The 24,399-nt window shown below is 35.3% G+C and overlaps 2 protein-coding genes across 4 annotated transcripts in view; both read right to left on the bottom strand.

Annotated features, from left to right (window-relative positions):
• Positions 1-927: 927 nt before the first annotated feature.
• LOC144453945 (cathepsin L-like peptidase) lies at positions 928-5,806 on the bottom strand. The gene is made up of 8 exons (XM_078145315.1): positions 5,722-5,806; positions 4,552-4,691; positions 3,969-4,118; positions 3,773-3,805; positions 3,101-3,292; positions 2,534-2,699; positions 1,800-1,905; positions 928-1,027 (listed from the first exon to the last, which is right to left on the bottom strand). The coding sequence occupies exons 1-8, from the start codon at positions 5,804-5,806 to the stop codon at positions 928-930; spliced, it is 972 nt and encodes a 323-aa protein (XP_078001441.1).
• Positions 5,807-12,007: 6,201 nt separating this feature from the next.
• Positions 12,008-24,399, bottom strand: part of LOC144454029 (centrosomal protein of 162 kDa-like) — a 37,687-nt gene continuing 25,295 nt past the window's right edge. Inside the window, exons 18-31 of one of the 3 annotated variants that reach the window (XM_078145436.1) lie at positions 24,212-24,324; positions 23,228-23,378; positions 22,522-22,671; positions 21,705-21,872; positions 21,109-21,192; positions 19,934-20,161; positions 18,972-19,182; positions 18,588-18,707; positions 17,703-17,800; positions 17,120-17,227; positions 16,348-16,464; positions 15,429-15,578; positions 14,230-14,282; positions 12,008-13,528 (exon numbers count right to left, since the gene is read on the bottom strand). In XM_078145436.1, the coding sequence (XP_078001562.1) occupies positions 13,300-13,528; positions 14,230-14,282; positions 15,429-15,578; positions 16,348-16,464; positions 17,120-17,227; positions 17,703-17,800; positions 18,588-18,707; positions 18,972-19,182; positions 19,934-20,161; positions 21,109-21,192; positions 21,705-21,872; positions 22,522-22,671; positions 23,228-23,378; positions 24,212-24,324 (1,980 nt within the window). In that variant the 3' untranslated portion in view covers positions 12,008-13,299. Of the gene's footprint in view, positions 13,529-14,229; positions 14,283-15,428; positions 15,579-16,347; positions 16,465-17,119; positions 17,228-17,702; positions 17,801-18,587; positions 18,711-18,971; positions 19,183-19,933; positions 20,162-21,108; positions 21,193-21,704; positions 21,873-22,521; positions 22,672-23,227; positions 23,379-24,211; positions 24,325-24,399 lie in introns of all 3 variants that reach the window. The other 2 variants (XM_078145434.1, XM_078145435.1) reach the window with 2 other exon arrangements.

Here is a 24,399-nt window from a genome sequence, read left to right as displayed (position 1 = left end):
ATATTTCCGTATAAAAGTATACACAATTACAACTTCCCTTTACTTCCCGTGAAATATATGGTGTCACTTCACTGATCTTGTCTTTCTATATGTGCCCCCTCCAAGGGGTTTAGATATGTTCAATGTCGCAACTGGTAAAGCAATATGCTAACTTCAAGTCATGCCGGTTTAAAGGGTGTTAAATGTTAACATTTAAACCCCGACTTATAATGGTACATGGTGATTTGATGTTATTGTGCGATTGTTCGAAATTTTTTTTAAGTATATATAATTATACTGCAGCATGGAAGAGTAACTCAACTTAGATTACTACCTGATAATAAACAATTCACAAGTGCGATATCAGAATAAAACAAACTACATTTAATTCCGGTTGAGTCCTCGACAGAAAAGCTGTGTAAATGACAATACAAATTAACAGCGTTAATATTATTAAGGACTTAAAAGGTACAAGTGAGGACTGTCTTTGAATTATCTATCGCCTAGCTTCTTCGAACTCTTAAATCAATAGCCACGACTGTGTACACCGTTTACGAAAATGGTTGATAACAGATTGAAAAGTGGATAAAGCCAATTGTTAATTTGTTCGAGTTGTTTGGCAAGTAACATAAGATTTGACTATTACACAGATGAAAGAACCGTAGGATCAGAACTGGTAAAAATCAAGTTAAGTACAATATTTGAAAAATGTGTGTTTTGTGTTGTGATTTTGACAACGAATTTATGTTACATTGCGGTAAAACCTATTTTAAATCATTAAAAAAATACAACTTTATGAAATACGATTTTGACTGAATATGTGCAATTCCTTAAACTCTTCTATCCCGATAGGTGACGTAGAGAGAAGACGATATAAATGTAATGAAAAGTGTGATGATGCTGATTTGACAAGGTGTCATTGGTTGGTAGAATTGTCACGTGGATAGTTTAGACCAATGGGTAACTGGCTTGTGACGCAATTCCACACTGGTTGTCCTTGTTACGTGACATCATAATGTAACCTTCCTGTCCCCAAACTGTTCCCCAACTGTGAATGAATCAAGGATAAATGGGTTAACGTCATAATACACATAAAGGTGGTGCATAAGGTTAGACACTTATTGCGTGGCTATGAAGGCACTTGTTGACGTGAATTACCCCGTGGGTTGTTATCTAACAACTCTTTCACGATCTGAGGCTGAAAGCTGAAGGCAATGGTTGTTATATACACACGAGGGGTAATATGAGATCTACTAGTGCCGGAATTTGGCTAGGCAATAAGTGTTTTATAATATATCACATTCTCCAACATATATTCTTTCCACAGTCAAAGCAAATCCCTGATAAGACTTCTATGCAAAACGAATATCGCCCTAGGGAAACTAGAATGTGACTAGTGCCCCTGTATGCAAATTGAGGTCACTATGGGTCATTAGTCCATACCATGCGGTATGATCTACATTGTATTCCAATCACTGACGTTTATAAAAACAATGTGTTATAAAGATATTACATAGAGCGTTCCTTCTACTTCTTCAAATCATTTAAAACAACTTAATATTTTGGGTTATTGTTTAATACCAGCCATATTGCTGTACACTACATGCCCCAAGGCCCAAAATAATTTTTCATGACGTTCAGTAAAAGAGTAAAATCGGGCCTCGCATCAGACTTTAGATGCATATTGCCTTTATAACCTTTAGTCGAGACTGTTATATTACACTAGCCTTAGGAATTCGTCTGTGACTTGTTATCAGACATACACTAAAGGCTGTCATAATTTATCATAGGTACAAGTATGCGTTCATATAAATTCTCACCTATTTTTAACCAGCCAATAGTCCTGGCCGTCTAATGTACCATAACCAACGGCCAATACACCATGATCTAGTCTGGTAGAGCTACACATACGTTCATTGTATACACCTGGTTGAACGAAGGGTAAAAAAGTAAATTAGCTTTTGCACAAGTTGGAAATGTATCGCTGTTGTTTGCTATTTAATGTGGTACTAATAAGGATCTGTAAAAGTATTTCTTGTCGAATTGATTGATAATAACCTAAATCTCCTCTCTCAGGGAGAGAGAGAGAGAGAGAGAGAGAGAGAGAGAGAGAGAGAGAGAGAGAGAGAGAGAGAGAGAGAGAGAGAGAGAGAGAGAGAGACAGACAGACAGACAGACAGACAGACAGACAGACAGACAGACAGACAGACACAGACGGACACAGACACATATAGAGACATACAGAGAGACATACAGAGACGGACACAGACACACAGAGAGACATACATAGAGAGAGAGAGAGAGAGAGAGAGAGAGAGAGAGAGAGAGAGAGAGAGAGAGAGAGAGAGAGAGAGAGAGAGAGAGAGAGAGAGAGAGAGAGAGAGAGAGAGAGTGAGTTAGGTCTAGGTAGGTAGGTAGGTAAGTAGGTCGTTCTGTCGGTAACTAGAGGTAGATTGGTAGGTATGTAACTCTATAAAAGCAGATAATACAAAGATAGAAGAAATCCTTCGCACAAACGTGTACAGTCATACAACGAATATATAAATAAATTTACCGTCTTTGTAGAGTTGGAAAGATTGATGTGAAGCGTCAATAGCAACAGATATTGGACCAATGGTAGCTACGGCTTCCTTTAAAGCGTCTTCATCATCATGTGGAATATCAACGTATCCGGTATCCGTGGCAACAACTTTGCTGGCATCAAATCGGCAAACTCCATCCTGTGGGTTAAATCGAAATCAGCGCTTGAATGTAATACTCACTTTTATACCAGTAAGATAATGGAATATGACAAATCATCATCATCATCATCATCATAACAATAATCACCACCACCACCACTACTACCACCACCACCACTACTACCACCACTACCACCACCACCACCACCACCAATCTCATCATCATCATCATCATCATCATCATCATCATCATCATCATCACCAACACCATCGTCATCACCACCACCATCACCACCACCGCCGCCGCCACCACCACCACCACCACCACCACCATCAATCACATATTTCTTATTATTGTTGCCGTCGTCATTTTCTCCTAGCGTTTATTTTAAGTCATTCGATCTCAAATTCTAAGATCACAAAATTAAGACTCTACCTACCCTTGCTGTGTATGGATAATCTTCCTCAGATTCGTCGCCTCCAACTGCTTTGATGTACTCAAAGGCATTGTCCATCAATCCTCCTTGGCATCCATGGTTACCATATTTGGTGGCGCAGTCTACAAGTTGCTGTTCACTGAGAGAGATCAATTTGCCAGTTTTCTTAAAGGTCTGTCCTTCAAGGGAGCCAGTCTAATGAAAACAGAGATTGATCAATATGTTGTCTGGTTCAAACAAAATCTTAACAACATTACTGCTTTTAACTACGAAAATATGAGGTTGAAAGGTCAAACATATATCTAGAGAGGGGGTAAAACCTCTACGTAAGTTACAAGTCTAGTCTGTCGAAAAGGGGGGGGGGGGTCAATACCGAGGTACCAATGTAAATAGCCTTACTATGTGAGAGTACCCACCACCACCATCACCACCCCCGGGGGCCTTCTTATCTTCTAGCCCTAAATTCAGTCTGATTATTCATTCATTGACTATTTGAGTTACTAAAGTGATACATTTACAAGTACCCTAGAATCACATCACATGTATAGGATAGACAGACGTCGGATTAGCCAAATTGACAAAGGCAATTAATATTTGCAATTTTTCATATTTATGTTGTAATAATCTATTAATTAAAAAAATAATATTTGTCAATTGAGTGACATAACTACTTACTGTACTGAAAGCCCAACATGAACCACATTGTCCCTGTAAGAAGAAGAAAAGAAATCAATCAATAGTACGAATTTGCGACTGAAAATAATAGTCAAATTATCACTTTTTAAGTGTTAAATCTCTAAACTGTCGTTACTTTTCAGAATGATCTACATTCTTTACCGATTATCATAAAACGGGTACTTTTTGAAATTACCTGATCTTTGACCTCTGTGACGTAGCCTTGATCCCTCCAATCAACGGTATCGGGTAACTGAACGTTAGATGGTGACAGGTAAGTTGAAGATAACCCTGTTCTGTTGGTCCTGACGTAACCATTCATCATGTCAACGAACTCTTCATGAGCCTGTCAATTCAGAAAATTACCATGACATTTATTAGTTAATCAGTATGAAGAACTGGTAAATATCAATTCATGACGAAATATTCCTTCAAATGTTTTTTGCATATTTTCTCTAAAATCGTCAGGAAAATTACTGGTAGGATTTTAACGGTTTTCTTGTCGTTTAACTTTGTAATAAGAAGCGGGTATAGAGACCAGGGTATGCCGACTTGTCGAGATGGTACGGTGTCATTGTAGATTAGCAGAATAAAGAAGTGTCAATAACTTGATGATGTCTAGTCTGTCCTGTTCTTAACTGTGTACCGGTAATAGTCATTTTTGTTTAAACGCATGCGCACTATCATCACTTCATCAAAGACAACTTATAATATATAATAAGACCAACTTCCACAAAAAGGCTTAAAAGCATAGGGTATATATTATGAATATTACCCACCATATCACCATATTTGTTCATTCCTAGTGTATATGTATGCTTTCCCATTTTGTATTCGATGTTGTGGGCTTCGATCGTCTGCATGTTCTTTTCCCAGATGATTTGACGGACGGATTCTTCTGAGGCACCATAACTCTTACCTGTAACATTAATATCAAATTTAAAACTTAATACAACGGTGGACGATGGTGACTTTTGTATGACCTTGCTATATACGACAGTGATTTGATTCGATTATACGTCCCAGGTTTGGTTTATTTCAGCACAAATATTCAGTATACAGAAAACAATTACAACAGACAATATATACATTATTGTGCTGGAATAACACAGAACAGTTAAAATTTTCACTGTGGTCCCACATATATGTACAACAGGCAATTTCAACCAGAGACATGGCTACACTCCTATATGTGGCCTTGCTACATATGACGGTGGCTACACTTCTTAAGATGTGTATGGACTTGCTACATATGTACGACGACGGTGGCTACACTTCTATTGAGTTTTGCATGCCCTTGCTACATGTGTACACGACGGTGGCTACACTTCTGTCGGGTTTTGCATATACTAGAATGGATTGCATTATAGTGATTCCCCACTTTTTCAATTATATATGTTTATTTCCTTACTGAAGAGAAGATAATGGCGACGTCTTCAAACAACATCGACCCCCTGTAAATGAGTAGATATTTTAACACTTTCACCATCATGTTGCCTGTGACGATTCCCTCTGTGCTCGAACACTTTCACTAAAGAAGGCCTAGAGAGTCGTCCGTGTTCACTTTTCCGGCCAAGAAATTTAAGTCATGACAAAGATAGGAATACTAAATATAAACAGCAATAAAATCTCTGTCTAAACCGAGAATGGTTGGTAAGTACCGACCCCGGGACCCTTGACAACAACATTATATAGATCACGTGGAATGGAACGAGCCAAATACACAACCTCATCAGTAAACTGAAAGTGTAGTGAGTTTAATTAAAACTAATGTCCTACAAATAATGTATTATTTGGTAGAATAAGTGCTCAGGTACAGATAAAGGTAAGACTAAAATTGCATCAGCTATATGCATGTACACCTTTCTCTTTCACTACGTACGTACAACGTACGTAACTAACCCCCCCCCCCTCTCTCCCTCCCTCCCTTATATTTTAGTGTGACTTACCATGGTATTCCTTCCATGCCTCCCAGGCTGGATTTGGCCTGGCTGTCGCCATGGCGACAAGAACGAGTAAGATGAGAGATTTCATGTTTTCGTATCTTGCACTTTAATTACTTGCTACCTATGGACATTAAAGAAGGAGAAATGTCATGGTTATTTTGATATGGTTTGGGACTTCAATTTATACAATGTATCACTAAATTAATAGACCACTAATTCAGTCAAAGAGGCCCCATCAACTGAACAGGTCACGTGTTCTTTCCGTAAACATTGCAGTTTCGAAAATGTCATAAATACAGAAGTGATAATTCAGGAAACAACATTTAATCGTGTATAAAAGTTGTTTAATGTGTCATTTTTACTTGCGGTTAGTCGCAGTGACAGATGGAAGATATTCGGGGGAGGGGGGGGAGGCTGAGAACAAGCCAATTGTCTAGAGAAGCTGGGAAATGATGTTGGTTTCCAATAAAAAAACATAGAAAGTAGGAAAAAAGGGGCAGGGAAACATGAAGATGATTTTTTTGATTTTTTACTTTTTGATTTTAAATCGACCGACCGACTCATGGTTGCTATGAAAAATTAATGACAGAGGAACATTTTTAAAAAATAGGATCACGTGCATCCTTTAGGAAGACTGGGAAAAGGAGAGGCAGAGAAACATGAAGAAGATATGATGGTTATTTTTTTCATTTTTCTAAATCGACCGACCCATAGCTGCTATGAAAATGTATTGAGAAACATTTTTAAAAATAGGGTGACAAGACTAGCTCGAATTGTAATAAATAGTCACCTGTCACGTATGATAAATTTATTAATGATGTCTTCCTTCAATGTGTAAGTTATTGCATACATATTTGTCAAATCAAATCAATCAATCAATTGATTAATCAATCAATCAATCAATCACTTAGTTTATATTTCTCCTTTACTTTGCAACAACTACTGTCATTGACAAGTGTGTGACGTCACCGCTAGTCACGAGACGTAGACGCACGTGGTGTTATTCTATCTTGCATCACACCATGTACTCAAGGTAAATGTTTGTTTTGACAGCTTCAAGGAAGTTGGAATGACTCAGCAAAATAAAATACCCACAATTCATATGTGTGGGAGGAAATATGATAATCCGTACCCTACATTGTCACTCGTCATTGTCAAATCGAGATAATTTGCGACTGCAGTTCAATTTTTTTCTCAAGAGAGCTCAAGGTGTTCACAATTATTACTCCTGGCATGGATCAATGGCAGCACAACGGTCCTTACTTCCTAAACGTTAACGTTAACTCCCCTGGGAGCATTACCATCCATTGCAGCCTTTATAAGCGCATAGAGTAAAACATTCATACCGCAACCTCTGTCCTACCAGGTTCCCAATTATACAGAAGGGTTGATTTATTGAGGCACTATCGTGGTTCAAATCTTGCCCAAGTTAAGAACTTTAGCCACTCAGAAACAAACAGCAGCAACTGGGCTCGAAGCCTCGAACCTATGACCTGTAGATTCCAAGCTGGCCATGCTAACCATTCGCCCATCATGACTCCACAACTATGTTACAATTCCAATATAAGTGTGTTACAAACCTTCAACAATAACAAAGTCGTTCCTGGTCATTTTAGTCTAGTTATTTTTGTGTCAACTTTTTGGTGTTTTTTTGAGCGAAATAAGCGAAAATAAGTCTTAGCGAAAATCTACCAAATGTACTTGTATTGATTACCACGCCATGTTGTTTTACATTCGTAAATTACTTGGAAAAAAATTCTCTATTTTTTGCTGTGAACGGTCAATTTCTACTTTAAAACACCTACAGATCATGCCTTTGCGTTTGTGATCAAACAGTCTATATGTACAGCCAACGGATGATAAAAGATGGAGATGAACAATATGCATACAGACGCAGTCTTGTACTTTGACTAAACTAAAAAAATTACAATTTTTGACAGCACTTCTTATAATCTAGCTGTACCTGTTATCGAATTATCAACCCCTCACGATCACGGGTTCATGAGATCAAAGTTCGACCAACTTTGAGCATGCCATTCCAGTATTTTATTCTTTGTTTTTGTGACAGTGCATCATGCATATTTTTTTTTACGGTGACATATATCAAAATCTTACAGACAGAAAAATGAGGTTGTCAGTCGGGGGTATAGTTGATGGATTGAAGTCTATCAGGTAACCTGTTGATTTGAGTCAACCTGAATCGATCGATATATTTGATTAATGGCACACATCACGAGTTCAGACCGATTCAAACTACGATTCGGCCTTGGCTGATGTACCTTAATCTTCTGTAGCCTGATAAATAATGTGTACTAATCTTTAAATACAAAATTAAACGTCTTCAGCATTTCCTTAACCTTGTGGAAGTTTTCCTAAAATGAGTGTTACGTGATCTTACATCATTGTTGATGTCATTGAACTATAGTTTTACAGCCGTGATGCATTCGCAGAGAATACGCCGGCTTTTTCACTTTATCATGTGGTTTAATTTAGACTGTGCGTTGAAATTAATGATTTGAAGAAGAGAAATTGGGGTCTGAATAAGTGTAGAAAAAGGTTTAAGGTCAAAATGGCAATTCTTTAGAACAGGACCATTGTAACGGTCGAACAGAATATCGTCACGGTGGACTTTGGTGCACTTTGAGTTGGTGAATCCACTGAAAACCAACTGAATATTACAGATATAGTCCCAACAATACAGGTCACCACAACGTAATGAAACTACAAAAGTTTCATCGGCACAATGACCTCAGATTACCAAAGTAGTTTGTACATATACCAAAGATAACTTTGCAAGCTTGTCACAATTTGTATGAAGTTGGTGGTTCGTTTTTTCGTCGAGTCACTTCATTGTCTAAACTGCCACATAAGAGCGGGTATGTATATTAGAATTATTAGTATTATATACTATTAGCAACGTTTATGTAATGTCACAGACATACAGCTTTCAATTCGCTGTCTGTGCCTATTAATGTCATCTAGATGACTTTAGCTACTTACCTGTAAACGTTTTCAGTGTTTTCGTCTTGGCTTGGCTGTACACACTAATTGAGTCTATAATTCGACACCTGTCTTATATCACTAAAAGGTCACATGCAATGGTCTAGTCATATGACTCGTCTTATCTGATCCAGTTACTAAATAACAATGGGTCGTTACACACACCATGTTTGTCACCATGACGACACGAATCACGAGTCTAGGCCAGTGTCGTGGGCTTGGGGGAGGGGAGAATTCCGAAGTGGGAGCGGGGGCGGTTCTTGCCGGGACGTAAACGTTCGTTTAGGTCAACACCCCCCCTCCCGAAACGAACGCTCACAAGTGCAACATTAAACATATATTATGTAAACTATGATGAAAACTGTAGCGGTCACACCAGTACGTCCGATGTAATGTAAAAACATTATTGTAAACACACGTTAAAATACTACCAGAATCCCAGCACCATATCTCACATTTGAAGTAATTTTTTTTATCAATTTATCGACATCTCAGTAGAGCTGTTATCATTGAAGAATGAAAATTTTCCGTCAAAATTTGGTTAAAAGTGCGAAAATGAAGTTCAGCAATCGCATTGCATATTGACGCCAGACCCTCTTCCCCTATAAACTTCGCTTATTGAGCTTGTGTGACATTGTGCGATCGTCCATAACTAGAAGCAGAACAAAAAAAGGTCACCTCAAGAGAGACCAGTAGGCCATTTTTGACTGATCCAAAGAGATTGATCAGCTTGGTTTCCATGACATGTATAAAGATTATTTTATCACAAACAGGAAATGTTACCTTGTTCATATATTTCGTCTAGACTCGACTGACCTCTTCAGTGGACTGAAATGTTTTCATTTTTAACAGTACCAGGCCATTTGTGTTTGAATCAATCTGTCATCCTCAGGATAAAAACTCGTTCTGAATAAAATTGTAAAAACGATATGGTATTGACTACATTTGAATGTATGAACGGATCGGATGCCATAAAATATCAAGTTGAAAATAATTTACAATCGGTAATATGCAAGTTGGAAGTCGGAAATTGGAAGTTGGAAGTTGGAAATTGGAAGTTGGAAGTTGGAAGTTGGAAATTGGATGCTGGAAATTGGAAGTTGGAAGTTGGAAGTTGGAAATTGGAAGTTGGAAGTTGGAAGTCCCCTGACGGCTTTCGTAATAATATACTGCACAGAGAGTTGCATTTGATTCTATACATTTCTCCCCTCATTTTTATGTGTGCTGAGAAGTGATGAATGATCAAATGGTATAAGGGGAATGCAGACAAAATTCAGATGTGGTTGTTTGTTTATGTGTATGTATGTATGTATGTATGTATGTATGTATGTATGTATGTATGTATGTATGTATGTATGTATGTATGTATGTATGTATGTATGTATGTATGTATGTATGTATGTATGTATGTATGTATGTATGTATGTATGTATGTATGTATGTATGTATGTATGTATGTATGTAGAAGTGCAAAAGAAATGAGTGAAACGTTCCTAACCAATATTCTATCTCATAGGATATCAAGGCAAGATATATATTAGGTCACCACCTGACTGTATATCTTAATGTTATGGGACATACCGCGAGTTCGAATTCTTTTTAACGATTAAATTAAGCGCAGAAAGATCACGTCATGCGCACGAAATGAACCCTATAGAACACGCCTGAAAGATAGAATAAGCATATTAGTTAGATATATATGGAATGATGTAAATTCCATGGGGTTCCAGCGTTTCGAGACGGAAAATGATTTCCTCCTCCTTCAAGCTCAATATATATTTATATATAGCACGTATATACGTAATTTTTTATTGATTTATTGTTCTCCAAGCTGATTAAGCACTCTATTTGCAATTGACGTAAGAAGAATGAAACTCTCTCTCTCTCTCTCTCTCTCTCTCTCTCTCTCTCTCTCTCTCTCTCTCTCTCTCTCTCTCTCTCTCTCTCTCTCTCTCTCTCTCTCTCTCTCTCTCTCTCTCTCTCTCTCTCTCTCTGTATAATAAGTTTGTATGTGTATATGTTATATATTACAAATGTGTGACGAAGTACAGACCTCCATAGTCAGTCTATTTTGGCAAGGTTTGCGATTAAATTCCTAAAAGTGTGTAAATACAAATCAGTACTTGTCGTAGAGGGCGTACTTCAGATACAAACTTTTTGAAGGTAATCCTTGCCATCACTCTTCATCCTTATAGTTACACTATGTTGTATCAGTTCAACATCATTAAAGTCCAAATATCCGAAAATCCAAGATTCTTGCATTACTGTAACTAGCAAATATAATCTAGTCTACTCCAGTTTTTGTCATCATAAGATCATCAGGGCATGGTCTCACAACGTTCTCTGAAAAGTCAAATAACGTGAAATGTTACCAGTGTTATCAAGTGTATGCTTATTTAGTCTGTAATATAGCCTTAAGTTTTGTACTTGCTACACGATTTGTTAGAGTGTACATTGATCTGTATGATAGGCTGAGACCTGTTCTGAAATAATCTGACCTTGAACTTGATATTCATGCCAGCCACACACCATTAGGCCTAATAAACAAAAATTGTGTGGTTCCGATTACGCTCAATTTTAGAATAGGTGGGGTAGGTAGATTTCTTACTTCATTTTTTTGTTCATGTGTGCGTGTCTCGTTCAGGTTTTCAATTGTTTTCCAAATGGTCTCTGTGTTATTTATTTCTTCCTATCAGATGTACATCCATTACAGATTGGAAGAACAGTTTTATATTGTCTTTTTAAGTTGATGTCAGTTTCCATATCCACCATTTCTCGTGAGACTTCACAGTTTTTGCAATTTCACTAATTTTTTTCTCTCGAAAACTAGGTGGGGTTGGGTAACGGGAACCAAATAAAACAAGCATTTTTTTAAAGCCCTCATCGTAAACCACAGGCTCTTTTACGGCATTGTCCAAGACTCTGCTAGTGAACCTAATGCAAGAATTTTGGAATTTCGAATATTTGGGCTTTAATGATGTTGAACTGATACGACATTGTGTAGATATAGGAATGAAAAGTTATGTTATATTCCTGAATTGCAAGGATTGCCTTCAAAAAGATTGTATCTGAAGTACGCCCTCTACGACGAGTGTTGATTTATTTCAAGACGTACTATATTTTGTGAATTGTGCACAGGTAGACTGTCAGATACGACGTTTCGCCCTTACCGGCCTCCTCTGTGTGAGGGCGCCCCATCACGGCGTACCTTACAGACTGGTGCACAGGCGGCTTGTAAGAATGAGCCACACAATCTAATACCACCAACATCACAACTCTACAAACACAATTGTCTGTCCATAATTTTTATTCTTTCTCCTTACAATTTTTTTTTTTAATTCATCTAAATTGAATTAGATTTTCTCCATGTCAAATGTCTACAACCCTTATATACAATATATAATATTTGGAGTAGCTAATCATATTTCTAAATTAGTGTACAGTTTAAAGTTATATAAGTTAAAGTACATTAATGTTGTCATGGTAAAACTCAAACCTGAACTGAACTTGCTTTAAAAAAAAAAGCATCTCTCTTATATTTGTCTCAAATAATAAGTAATTATACCATGTACTAGCTAAGTTGAACAATAAATATGGGATATATACTCTTGGTCATTCTATGTCACGACCGACTGCATGTCTATGTCACAACAACATGTGTCTACGTCACTGGCTCTGTTGTGTTCGAAATATGAGTCAAAACGTTCAAAATTGATATTACTTTCCCCAATTTTTCTTTGATGTTACTGGTGCTGGTATAATGATATTATTCTGTAATATTTGTCTTCATTTAGCTAGAAAATACTCGTGACCTAAGGGTTGTCACTATTCGTCTAGTGACTCATAGTGACAAAGACCCCTTAGGTTACTTGTATTTTCCCCTTGGCTGAACAAAGAAAAATATTGGGGAATAACATCTAAATATTTCAATGGCTGCTATTTCAGAGTATAATTGATATTGTCTTCTTCAATATAATGTATTTCAAGTTTCATGTTAGATTTAACTGACCATTTTGAAATGTGCATACTTCTCAATGGTTACTTTAGAACAAGAGTAACTTTCATTGCCTGAAGTTTTGAAATGTGCACATTTCTCATTGGCTATTTCAGAACAAGTGCAGCTTTCATTGGCTGCTGTTTCAAATTATGACCAAGTACAAATCACATTGGCCACTTTTCGCTATGAAATTAACATCATTCCAGGAGCACTGCATAGTTTTATTTAAAACTGACCAGTCTGAAATTATAACAAATCTCATGGAAGAAATAGGTATGGATCTGTTTAACAAAATATTTTATTTTCAAAATTTGGCTATTTCTAAAATCAGATGTAATATACATTTGTACATCAAAATCTACTAAAATTTATTAACCCAATCACTGTAAAAGCCTGTACAGTGTAAAGTAAACCATAGACTCCCCCTACATTGTCTTTGGTTAAATCCTAGATTATTTCAGTTGAGAGATTGTACGGCTAGAAAACCGTTGAAATCTGAGGATGGTGCCCGTAGCAAGTGGTATCAGTACCTCCATCACAGCAATGAGAATTATATAAATGAAAACTACTAGATATTATTTCAGCTAATGAAGCAATGACTTGGCAGTCTGTCCATGCAGTACAACACCTTGATGTTGTAATTCCCTGATTACACCAAGTAGAGTGTCTAATTCTGTACGAAATTTTTGTAATTCCACATTCTTTTCCCGGAGTTGTTGTTTATAGTACAGTATTTCTTCATCCTTCTCTGCAGTTGCTACCATGGTTGCCTTGGCAACAATGTTCTGTAGTTCCTGCTCCCTCTCTAAGTACCTATAAGAAAGAAAAATATGACATCGTTTATTATTATACCATTAACTTTTAATTTATTTCTATTTTTTTCTTTCCTTTTGTTGGAGACCGACTTTGTAGGTATTTGTCATGTAGTAAATTTACTCTAGGCTTATCTCGTAGAATGCCACACTAATGTATACACTATCGTGCCTATGAGCCACTCAAGTGTTTTCACTACTCCAACATACTGACACATCAATTTTTTAAAATCAATTTCTTAGGCTTAATTTTAGAAAAAATTGTGTGGTTCCGATTACACTCAATTTTAGAATAGGTGGGGTAGGTAGATTTTTTAAAAATTTTATTATTATATTTTTTCATGTGTAAGAGTCTAGTTCAGGTAGTTATGTTTTCCATTGTTTTCCATACGGTCTCTGTATTAATGGTTTCTTCTCATCAGATGTACAGACATTACAGATTGGAAGAACAGTATTATATTGTCTTTTTTAAGTTGATGTCAGTTTTCGCATCCACGATTTCTGGCGAGACTTCCGAATTTTCGCAATTTTATTACATTTTTTCTCAAATATGTAAAAAAATTAAAACGACACAATGCAATCGAAATAGAGGTTAATAAAGACATCTAGCCATTTTCACCACATCAGATTTTAATCAGATGGAGTATTAGTAGTGTATATATATGTCTATAAAGGCTTTACTTTCAAATTATTAGTACATACCTAGTTTCAAGAGATGTAATTTTGGTCTGCAATGCTTCAAAATGTCTCATTTCCTGCAATAAATAAATAAATAAATAAATAAATAATATAAATAAATAAATAATATAAATAAATAAATAAACAAATGAATAAATAAATAATATAAATAAAAGAATAAATAAATAAATAAATAAATAAATAAATAATATAAATAAATAAATAAATAATTAAATAAATAATATAAATAAAAGAATAAATAAATAAATAATTAAATAAATAAATAATATAAATAAAAGAATAAATAAATAAATAATTAAATAAATAAATAATATAAATAAAAGAATAAATAAATAAATAAATAAATAAATAAATAAATAAATAATTAAATAAATAATTAAATAAATAAATAAATAATTAAATAAATAAATAATTAAATAAATAATTAAATAAATAAATAAATAAATAATTAAATAAATAATAAATAAATAAATAAATAAATAAATAATTGATGACTAATAATCTTTATATATATTGGATAGTTATTAAACTTTTTAAACTCGTCTTCCATGCAAGAAATCCAGTTAGGACCCAACATCATGGTTTCAGTGTTTGATACAGGATAAAACCATAGTGTCCAGAGAAACTTACATTGTTTGGTTATTATAGTTGAACCAACACTAGCTGTAACTTGAGTATTATTTTGCCAATAAGACAATTGACAATTCATTCACTGGAGAATTGTTAAAATATCAATAATTAGAAACTTCACATGTTAATTAGAGGTTGGTTGTATCCATTATTACAACTGCTGACATCAGACCATGGACGAATGGAACCTGTCCCAAACAGGGAAAGTAAACAACTGAATTGGATTAATAACACTTGGCACAGCATGTTGGAAGTATAGAGACTTGTATTACATTCCATTGCGATGCAACTATCTGTTGTTCCAATATATGCTACATGCCAAGTGTTATTAATTCAATTCATTTGTTTACTTTCCCTCTTTGTAACAAGTTCTATTGTAGGCAGTTGCAGTACAGCATGCATTTTGATGCAAGTAATTGATCAATTTTTAAGTGAATATATCTTTGATTATTTGATGAAAATCATATCCCAGTTGCAGCTAGTGCAGGTTTAACAGTTATCCTAATTTTAATTGTCAACATATCTCCTTTCTGTAACAAAACAATCAAAGACATGTTTACTATGTGACTTACCGGAGTATGGCTTTTCTTGGCTTCTCTCAATTCCTGAGTTAGTAAATCTATTTGTTGTCTGCCAGCTTTGCCTTGGATTTCAGAGGCAGCAAGTTTATCTGCATCAGATTTATACTTAGTGACTTGTTCCTTTAGATGGCTAATCATTACCTGGTTTAAGAACACAAGATCATATAAATTGTATAAGTTTGGAGACTATGACATAACACATTGCTTGTATACTGCTACGATATAGTAAAGGTAGTATGAGTGTTTTATATAGTACAGGTTCTTGTTTTTTTATCTACACCACCAACCACATCCATAACCAATGGTTACAACAGAAACTACAACTGCTGACATCAGACCATGGACAAACGGAACCTGTTACAAACAGGGAAAGTAAACAACTGAGAATTCTATTAATAACACTTGTCACAGCATGTTGGACGTGCGGAGACTTATATTACATTTCATCATTTGATAAGAACAGCTATATGGCCTCTTTACATAACAATTCACGTTCACAAACAAATTTCCAGATCCCCTGGTGTTTCATGCATAAATCTGTTCTTATCAAACCATGGTGTGTAATACAAGTCTCTACTGTTCCAACATTCTTAGCCAATTGTTATTATCCAACTCATTGTTTACTTTAATTGTTTGTAACAGGTTCCGTTCTGTTCACGGTATGATGTCTGTATATTAGGTATTTTAGGTAAATTCTGAGACTAGACTTAAAACACCTTCTAAAATCAGATTGGCATGATCCATGTAATGTATTGAGTTTGTGTTGATATTACAGTAAGTGTTGTTATTACTAAGCTTAACTGGTAATACAGTTATACAGTAAATAGCATTACCATCTACAGAGTACTCGAGTTATCCGGGGTTACCTACGTATGATAGTTTCTATGGAAACAACTGTACAAAAACTGACCTGTTGTGCATTAATTTGACTGTTGAGATATGACACTTGGCTGTCTGTTAGTTTGTTGGCATGTTCCATTATTAATCTCTGGATTTCAGATTCATGTGAAATCTTCAGCATGGACATCTGATATAAAGACAGAAACAAACAAACACATTTTATACTTGTAGGATGTAGATACTGGTATGCAGTATACATACATAAGACTTCAATTCTTCTTATGGCTGATAACATGTAGAGATTTTTTTGTCAAGCCAGACAAAGTCTTGTTTCAGGTTTCATGATTTTCGGTGTAAAAGCCACAGGGGACAGGTGAGCATGTAATTGATTGATTGATTGATTGATTGATCGATCGATCAATTTATTTGATTGACTGATTATTTTTTGTGGTGATACAAAACTTTTTTTCTTTTTTCCCTAGCTACTTTTCTCTCTTTCTGTATAAAATTCTCTCTCTATTGACTAAATAAGACATCTTGTCCATTCTTCTCCTCTTATCTAAATTAAAACACTTCTAATCTTATAATTACCAGGGGATCAGTTACACCAACAGTTTGCTTTACCTCTTATCTTGTTAGAGATTATCATATCATACCGAATAAACACTCAACCATGCTGAGACTAGTATGGAAGAGAGTCCCCTGTGTTGACATTTAACATTAAGATGATTTCAGAAAAAAACATCCTCAACAATGTAAAGTTCATAGATTTGTAAATTTCCATCCCAGTATTAAACAAGTCAACCCTGACAGAGAAAGTTACACCATTGGACACTACTCACTCTATCTTCAGCATCTTCTGTTACTTTCCTAGCTCCACTCTCAGCCTCAGCTACTGATTTCTGTAGTTGTACTCTCTGTTGATCCAACTCAAATGACATACGTTCAACCTAGAGACAACAATTAGGAAACTGTGAGTCACTCATTTATAAAAAGACAATAATGTGATGAGAGATGTAAGAAATACTTGGCGATTTCTTTTCCAAATATTGCCACTAAGCCATTGACAAAATCCAAATGCACAAAAAGTGCATTTAGATAAGTTTTACAAATCCTCCATCGATACAATTTTGGATTTAGATTCATGTGAAGTCTTTAACGTGGCCATCTGACAGGAAAAGAATACATTTTCTGGTGCAGTACATACTGTGATTTTGAAGATACATTTACTAAAATAGGTATTTTGAGCAGGCTACAAGCATTTCACACTTCTATCATGATTCTATCAATTTATACACTTAATTCATACTTTCGTCACAAAAAATGGTCACGAAACAACTCTTGATGTCGTTGCTGTCATAGCACATTGCAATTTTAACCATTACTAACTAGATTAGCTGACAACACCAATCATGGCCATCTTACCTGTGATTTCAACCTGTCATTTTCTTGCATGACATCTGATATATGCATACCAGCAAACTCCCTTGGTTTGTAATGTCTCCTATCACCATTAGATAAACCTAGCAAACAGACAAGACACATGTATGTATCATAATAATAATATACATTGTAAAGATGTAGAAAGAAAGGTGCTACAAACACAATTAAAAAAAAACCTAATTTCAAAATGTTTTAAAGGGATGCACAATCAGAGACATTAAAGCCATTAGTAATCTATAAATCTTGTGAAATGTTTTTATCATTTTATTTCACTTTATGCCAAACTACTATGATTGAATTTACTTTGTTTTACTAACACATGGAGTTACATCAGGACACATATTATTGCCACCAATTATTGAAACTTGATGCCAGTCCATTATCAGTTGTAATACATCTTACCCTGACCACCCAGCCTAAAGTCAACCACTCTGAACAACTCAAACCACCTGTCATGTGATGACATCCATCAACATTCAACAATAAAGTTAAAGGAAGTTGGTCAGTAACTATGGAGTATTTGTTGTCATTTTTGTTTCCAAATAAAATAATACTTATATTTTACAATTCACTATCACTTGACTATCAAAAAAAGTAGCAACCACTGGTAAAACTCATACCATATAAACTGCTGTACTGTGATACTCTAGTGTAATATATAAGAATAAAATGACTTCATGTTATTCATATAGTATGAGAATACAGTATCACAACAGTTAATACGATGGGAGTTTTGCCAGTGACTACTAATCATTAAACAAGTGACAGTGAAAGGTAAAATATAAGTAACCTTTTATTTGAAAACAAAAAATGGCGAAAACTAAACTTACAAGTTTTAGATCATGTTCCTTTAAATTATCATGTTACCCTTACCTCCATCATTACTTTCTAGTGATTGATATTTCAGTTTTAGTTGGATCAGTTCTGCATCTTTATTTCTGAGTTCATCTTCCAGTACTTCTAACCTTCCTTCTAAAGATCTGTTATCTACTGAAAATATTCAACAACAACAACATGGATAATTTTTACAAAGAATTCTTCATGTTATACTTGAAACATTATGTACAATCACCTGTTTTTAAATCCTAATGACATTAAAGAGATTTACAATTTGTTAACCACTAACTGAACTGGGACCAAACATTATTCATTACGAGTACTGTTTACATATGGACATCAATCTAGTGTAAAAAAAGTAACAAAGTCTAACTTAGCCAACTACATCTAGACATATGTATGATTATACGATACCTTGTGAGGGTAGTTTTCCTTTACTATTCCTCTGTACAAAATCTAATTTGGCTCTCAGATCTTCTACTTCTTTCTGGTAGCGTTCTCTGACACTCTTCAGCTCCCGTTCTAACGCCACCATGTGAGTGTGTGGGTGTTCAGCATTGCCGTCCGCTCTCTTGAATCCATCTAACTCTTTCTCTAAAGTATTGATGTGTTCTTCAAATTTATACTATAATGAATCAATTAGAAGGAAATACACGGTTTCAAAATGATTGTTAGTTATTGATCGATGTGATAAAAACTTGAGAGTTTTTTTGTTTATAAGCACATACATTTGTGATTGGTGAAGATACATTTTTTGTCAGTTACAAGAAATAACATAATTATACCACTGTCAATAATATCAATTTAGAAAAAAATTGGGAAAGTGATGGCAATTTTGAATGTTTTGACTCATATTTCAAACACACAGCAGAACAAAATGACGTAGATATGTTTTGTCATGACATAGACAAGCATTGTCATGATGCAGAATGACCAGAGTATAAATTTTTTTTATTTTTTTTTTTTTGGGGGGGGGTCAACTTGGCTTGTGCTTGGTTTAATTAGACATTATTCCCCAATATTTTTTCTTCATTCAGGCAAGGAAAATATGAGTGACATAAGGGGTCTTTGTCACTACGAGTCGATACACCCTTACATGTAGGTCACAAGTATTTTCCAGCTGACTGAAGAAAAATATTGGAGAATAACATAATTATACCAGCGCCAGTAATATCAAAGAAAGATCAGGGAAAGTAATGACAATTTTGAATATTTCGAAACACAGCAGAACCAGTGATGTAGACATGCGTTGTCATGACATAAACATGTGCTGTCGTGTATATATTTCATTTTTTTTTTGTTCTAAATAGCTCATGCATGGTATTATATTTAATGTATTACATAATTTTTATTAAATGTATTAATTTTGTACTAACCTTCATTGAATTATATCTTTGTTCCATAGTTCTAAGACTTCTCTTAGCTTCTACTTCTCTCTCATCTAGTTCATTTTCTAGTTTGTGGACTCTCTCTTCTAGGAATGTCCTGGCCTGTGATTTACTTGGTGACTTACTAGTATCAGTAGGGGCAGTGGCTGCTGCATAAATCAAGGCAGGTAAAGAATTGGGATGTCTTTTACGTAATATATTCTCCATCTCCTTGATCTGTGTCAACAAATTTTAACAAAAATGATGATGATATAGATTTGAAAACAAAAAATTCAAATAAAATGATAGAATGCTATGACATGCGAATGCAACTGTGATGTACTCGGGCACTTGTGCTTGCAGCGTTCTCTGTAGCAATACTTTCATGAGTGTAACAAATGAATGGGCAGCAGAAAACACTGTAAGCAGGAGTAAAAATACCCCCAAGTACCTACACTGGCACTCATATGATATTGGGTTCTATTATCATTACATATGTTTATTGGAAACTGCCATTTTTCCCCCCCAAAAAAACAATACTGTGCGATCACGCACTTTCATGTCACAATACAAATGATTGTGCCCTCATTTGTATATAATTTGCATACAGGTATGCAATAATGTTTTAAGTATTGCACTGCAGTGCAAATATCACCGGTAAATATGTAATAGTGATGATATTAGATCTCTGAAATGTCATAAAATCAAATAACAGAACACTGAAGTCATGTGAGTACCACTATTTCAAAATACATGTGGTGTTGTGTGTGGTTGTACTTTCAGGACAGAAGCCAAGCAAAACAGTGAAAGTGGGTCAAAAATCACCCAGCATGCATGATTGTTAGTATGCTTACATTTTTGTACACAAAACAACTAATTTTGTAAACATAAACTGTGTGTTCGCATGATTTTGTGTACTTGGCACGATCAAGCATTTGTGTATACAGTTTAATCTGTAACTTATACATTGCTGAGGATGTTCTTATCACCCCCACCCCCATCGCACTCCCACCCACCCCTTAGGACGGTAGGCACACTGCAGGATAGTGTGGTGGACATCAAAGTGAAATTAGAACCAAGTGAATGATTTACAATATCAAGCATGCACTGAAACATACCCCAAGATATGTAAGTTCTGTAATACTAATAATGCTGATCTGATAAAAAGAGAAATTATAACATACCTGTCTTTCTAAATCTTGTATCTTTTTAGCATCAGCTGCTCTTTCTCTGGCCCTTCTCTGAGTCTCGTTAACTTTTCTCTTTTCCTGTAAAAACAACACAGTCACTATGTATTTAACATGTTACTTGCAACAAACCAGTACAAAAAACACACAAAACATACGGATTTATCGATATCTTTACATTTCAGTTCAAGTAAAAACAGTTAATAATATTTACATGGGTGATAATAGACAAGCAGTTCAACGTTTTTTAGCATCGATCTATTGACTTGTCTAGTGGTTAGCAAAAGAATTTGTCATTCTGATGAGGATCGTCGACTGAGAAAGATCAAAAGGCTTGTGCGTTATAACTTTGTAAATCAATTTACCAAGCTGATGAACATTTTTGGTCAATTACTATCATTGATGTATACCAACTACATGTACCACAGTCCACCACTGAGGGCGCTAATGTAGTCAAGTACAGTACATATGTAAAGATGATAAATCTTTCTGATATTAAACTATCCATATCCCTTAACTGTATCAAAGAAATTTAAATACTATTTACAAATTTATCTATTTTTATAAAAAATATGTAAAGTTATATTTCTTACATCTTTTTCTTGTTGTAAATGTTGTAGTTGATCTTTCAAACTTTTAATTTCATCATTCTTCTCTTGAAGTGCTTTGGTATCTTTGTCTAGTAAATCTTGATTCTCAGCATACCATTTTAGTTTCTTCTGAAGTGATTCTGTGTGTTTTTCATGTTCTTTATTGAGTGCCTGTTATATTAAAGTAATAAAATGAATTAGAACTGGGTAATCACTTCTGTAGTATACCCACCCCCTCACTCACTCACTCACTCCCTCACTCACTCACACACTCACTCACTCCCTCCCTCACTCACACACTCCCTCCCTCACTCACACACTCACTCACTCCCTCACTCATTCACTCACTCACTCACTCACTCCCTCACTCACTCGCTCGTCCGTCCGTCCGCCCGCCCTCCCACCCACCCACCCACCTATGGGTACTTGCTCATTCATCCATTTACTAACTAACGCACTCACTCACTCACTCACTCACTCACTCACTCACTCACTCACTCACTCACTCACTCACTCATTCATTCATTCATTCAGGTATAAGGGATAACACATTTATAAATTACATACACTATTAGACTTTTTGGAGTACAATTTTAGGAGTACAATTTTTGGTTAGTTTGTCATACTGTTATATATACAATGTATTGCGGAAGATTTTAGACAACAACAAAATATACTCTGATGAAACAGTTACATCTGTAAAAGTAAGATTATAAACTATACCATCAAAGTAGCATTTAATGACCATTTGTCAAACATCGCTTTTAGTTAGGAAATTATTCAGGGTGTTATTTCAACAATTTTCAGTGTTAATACTTACATTGAGTTCTTTAGCTTTACTTTCAATCATTGACAGTACTCGACTCTCAGCATCTTTTCTTTCCTTCACCAAAACTTCTACATGTTTTTCTAAATCACTCCTGTTTGCATCTAAACTTTTGATTTTCTGTTTGAGTTCAATTTCCGATACCTGTAAATACAAAACATTATATCAGTAATGATATATTATAATAATACTTTTAATATTAATAAGTTATTGTGGAGTATTCTCAAACTTTTTTCATCACAATCACAGAAAGTGATTCTATAGATTTGGTAATCCATCATTATTTTACTTCATAGACTTACATATTAAAGATTCTTGCAGTTGTCCTTTGAGTTACGCAATTTGGTTAGCACCACACAAGTATAGCGCAATACGTGTATCGGTTGTAATATCTCCAACACACAGCAAGACAAACAAACAGACAGAGAGACAGACAGAGAGACACACAAACAAACAAACAAACAAACAAACATACAAAAATCAGACATACTATAGCAGTTCTCCTGTGAGTTGTGCAATTTGACCAGCAACAAGTGTAACTGTACCTGCATTATCTCTCAGACTAGACAGACAGACAGAGAGAGAGAGACAGACAGCCAGCCAGACAGACAGACAGACAGACAGCCAGACAGACAGACAGACAGACAGACAGACAGAATGACAACCAGATAAACAGTCAGACAAACCTCACAGGACTTACCTGGGCTTCTTGCAGTTCTCCTTTGAGTTGTGCAATTTGACCAGCACCAAGTATAGCTGTACCCGTACCAGCCGCTATATCTCTTTGTACTTCTATACTTGTTATTACACCTTTATTCTTCAACTTCTTACCAGTTTCATCTAAGTTATCCCTGAATATTGAAAACAACAATTATCAATCATGAATGTTTTGAAAATGTACAGGGACAGAGGAATGGTTTGTCAGGTTCAGCTGCATTTATGACTTAGATGCTACTACTGTGCCAAAAATGTTATAAGGGAATGCTCCTTTAGGAAATGTATTTTCATAAACGTTGGGTTCTGGGGAATCATTTCATGATTTCACACAACATGATTTTAATGCAGTTGCCAAAAAACACCAAATTGAAGCTATTTTTTACCGCTATTGTTCTTTCAATGGAGCACCATTGCATCATGGGTCTTAGTAGAATATGAATATTCATTAGATACACACTGAATATTCATGACTCGTAAAAGAGCTTACTTCCTTCACATAAATAGTCATAAATAGTAAATGATAAAGTTCCATCCAGTCTTACAATGTAATGATCATTCCAACTTTTAGTCAAGTAATGATGGTGGCAATAAGAATCACAATTGAATTTCAATGGCTAGGTGTCAGCTGTGCAGAAAGGATGCAATACAACAGATATTCCTAGCAAAAATAAGGTAGTTAGTAACACTACCAGTGTTTTTGTTAAGGGCTGAGAGCCCAGGTAACATGATGGCATAGTTTCCAATACATTATAACATAATATTGGTAGGGAACCCCGGTAAAATGACAGGATAACTCAGATAGATTTTACCTATTACCACTCCTTAACAATAACACTGTACATTGTAGTAAGAACGAATTGGTACTGAACTGAACTGATCTAAGCCGACCTCTACATTAACATCCTATGGTGGCTATAGTATATAAAACAGACTACACTTTATAATAATACATGTATATGCAAATTACCTGAGATATGTTATATCAGTTCTTAATTTCAGATTCTCTGCTTTCCACTTCTGTTCACTTTCTTTACCTTCCTTCTTCAGTTCCTGGATCTCCTTGTACAGTCTCTTGTTTTCCTGGAATTGAACACTGGATTATTCATAACTTTGATTGTGTTTATGCTACACCCTAACTCAATGGGGTCACACAAA

Source organism: Glandiceps talaboti, chromosome 3 (genome assembly GCF_964340395.1).
Source record: "Glandiceps talaboti chromosome 3, keGlaTala1.1, whole genome shotgun sequence".
In the NCBI taxonomy this organism is placed as follows: Eukaryota; Metazoa; Hemichordata; class Enteropneusta; family Spengelidae; genus Glandiceps; species Glandiceps talaboti.
This window is presented reverse-complemented; position numbering and strand designations above follow the sequence as displayed.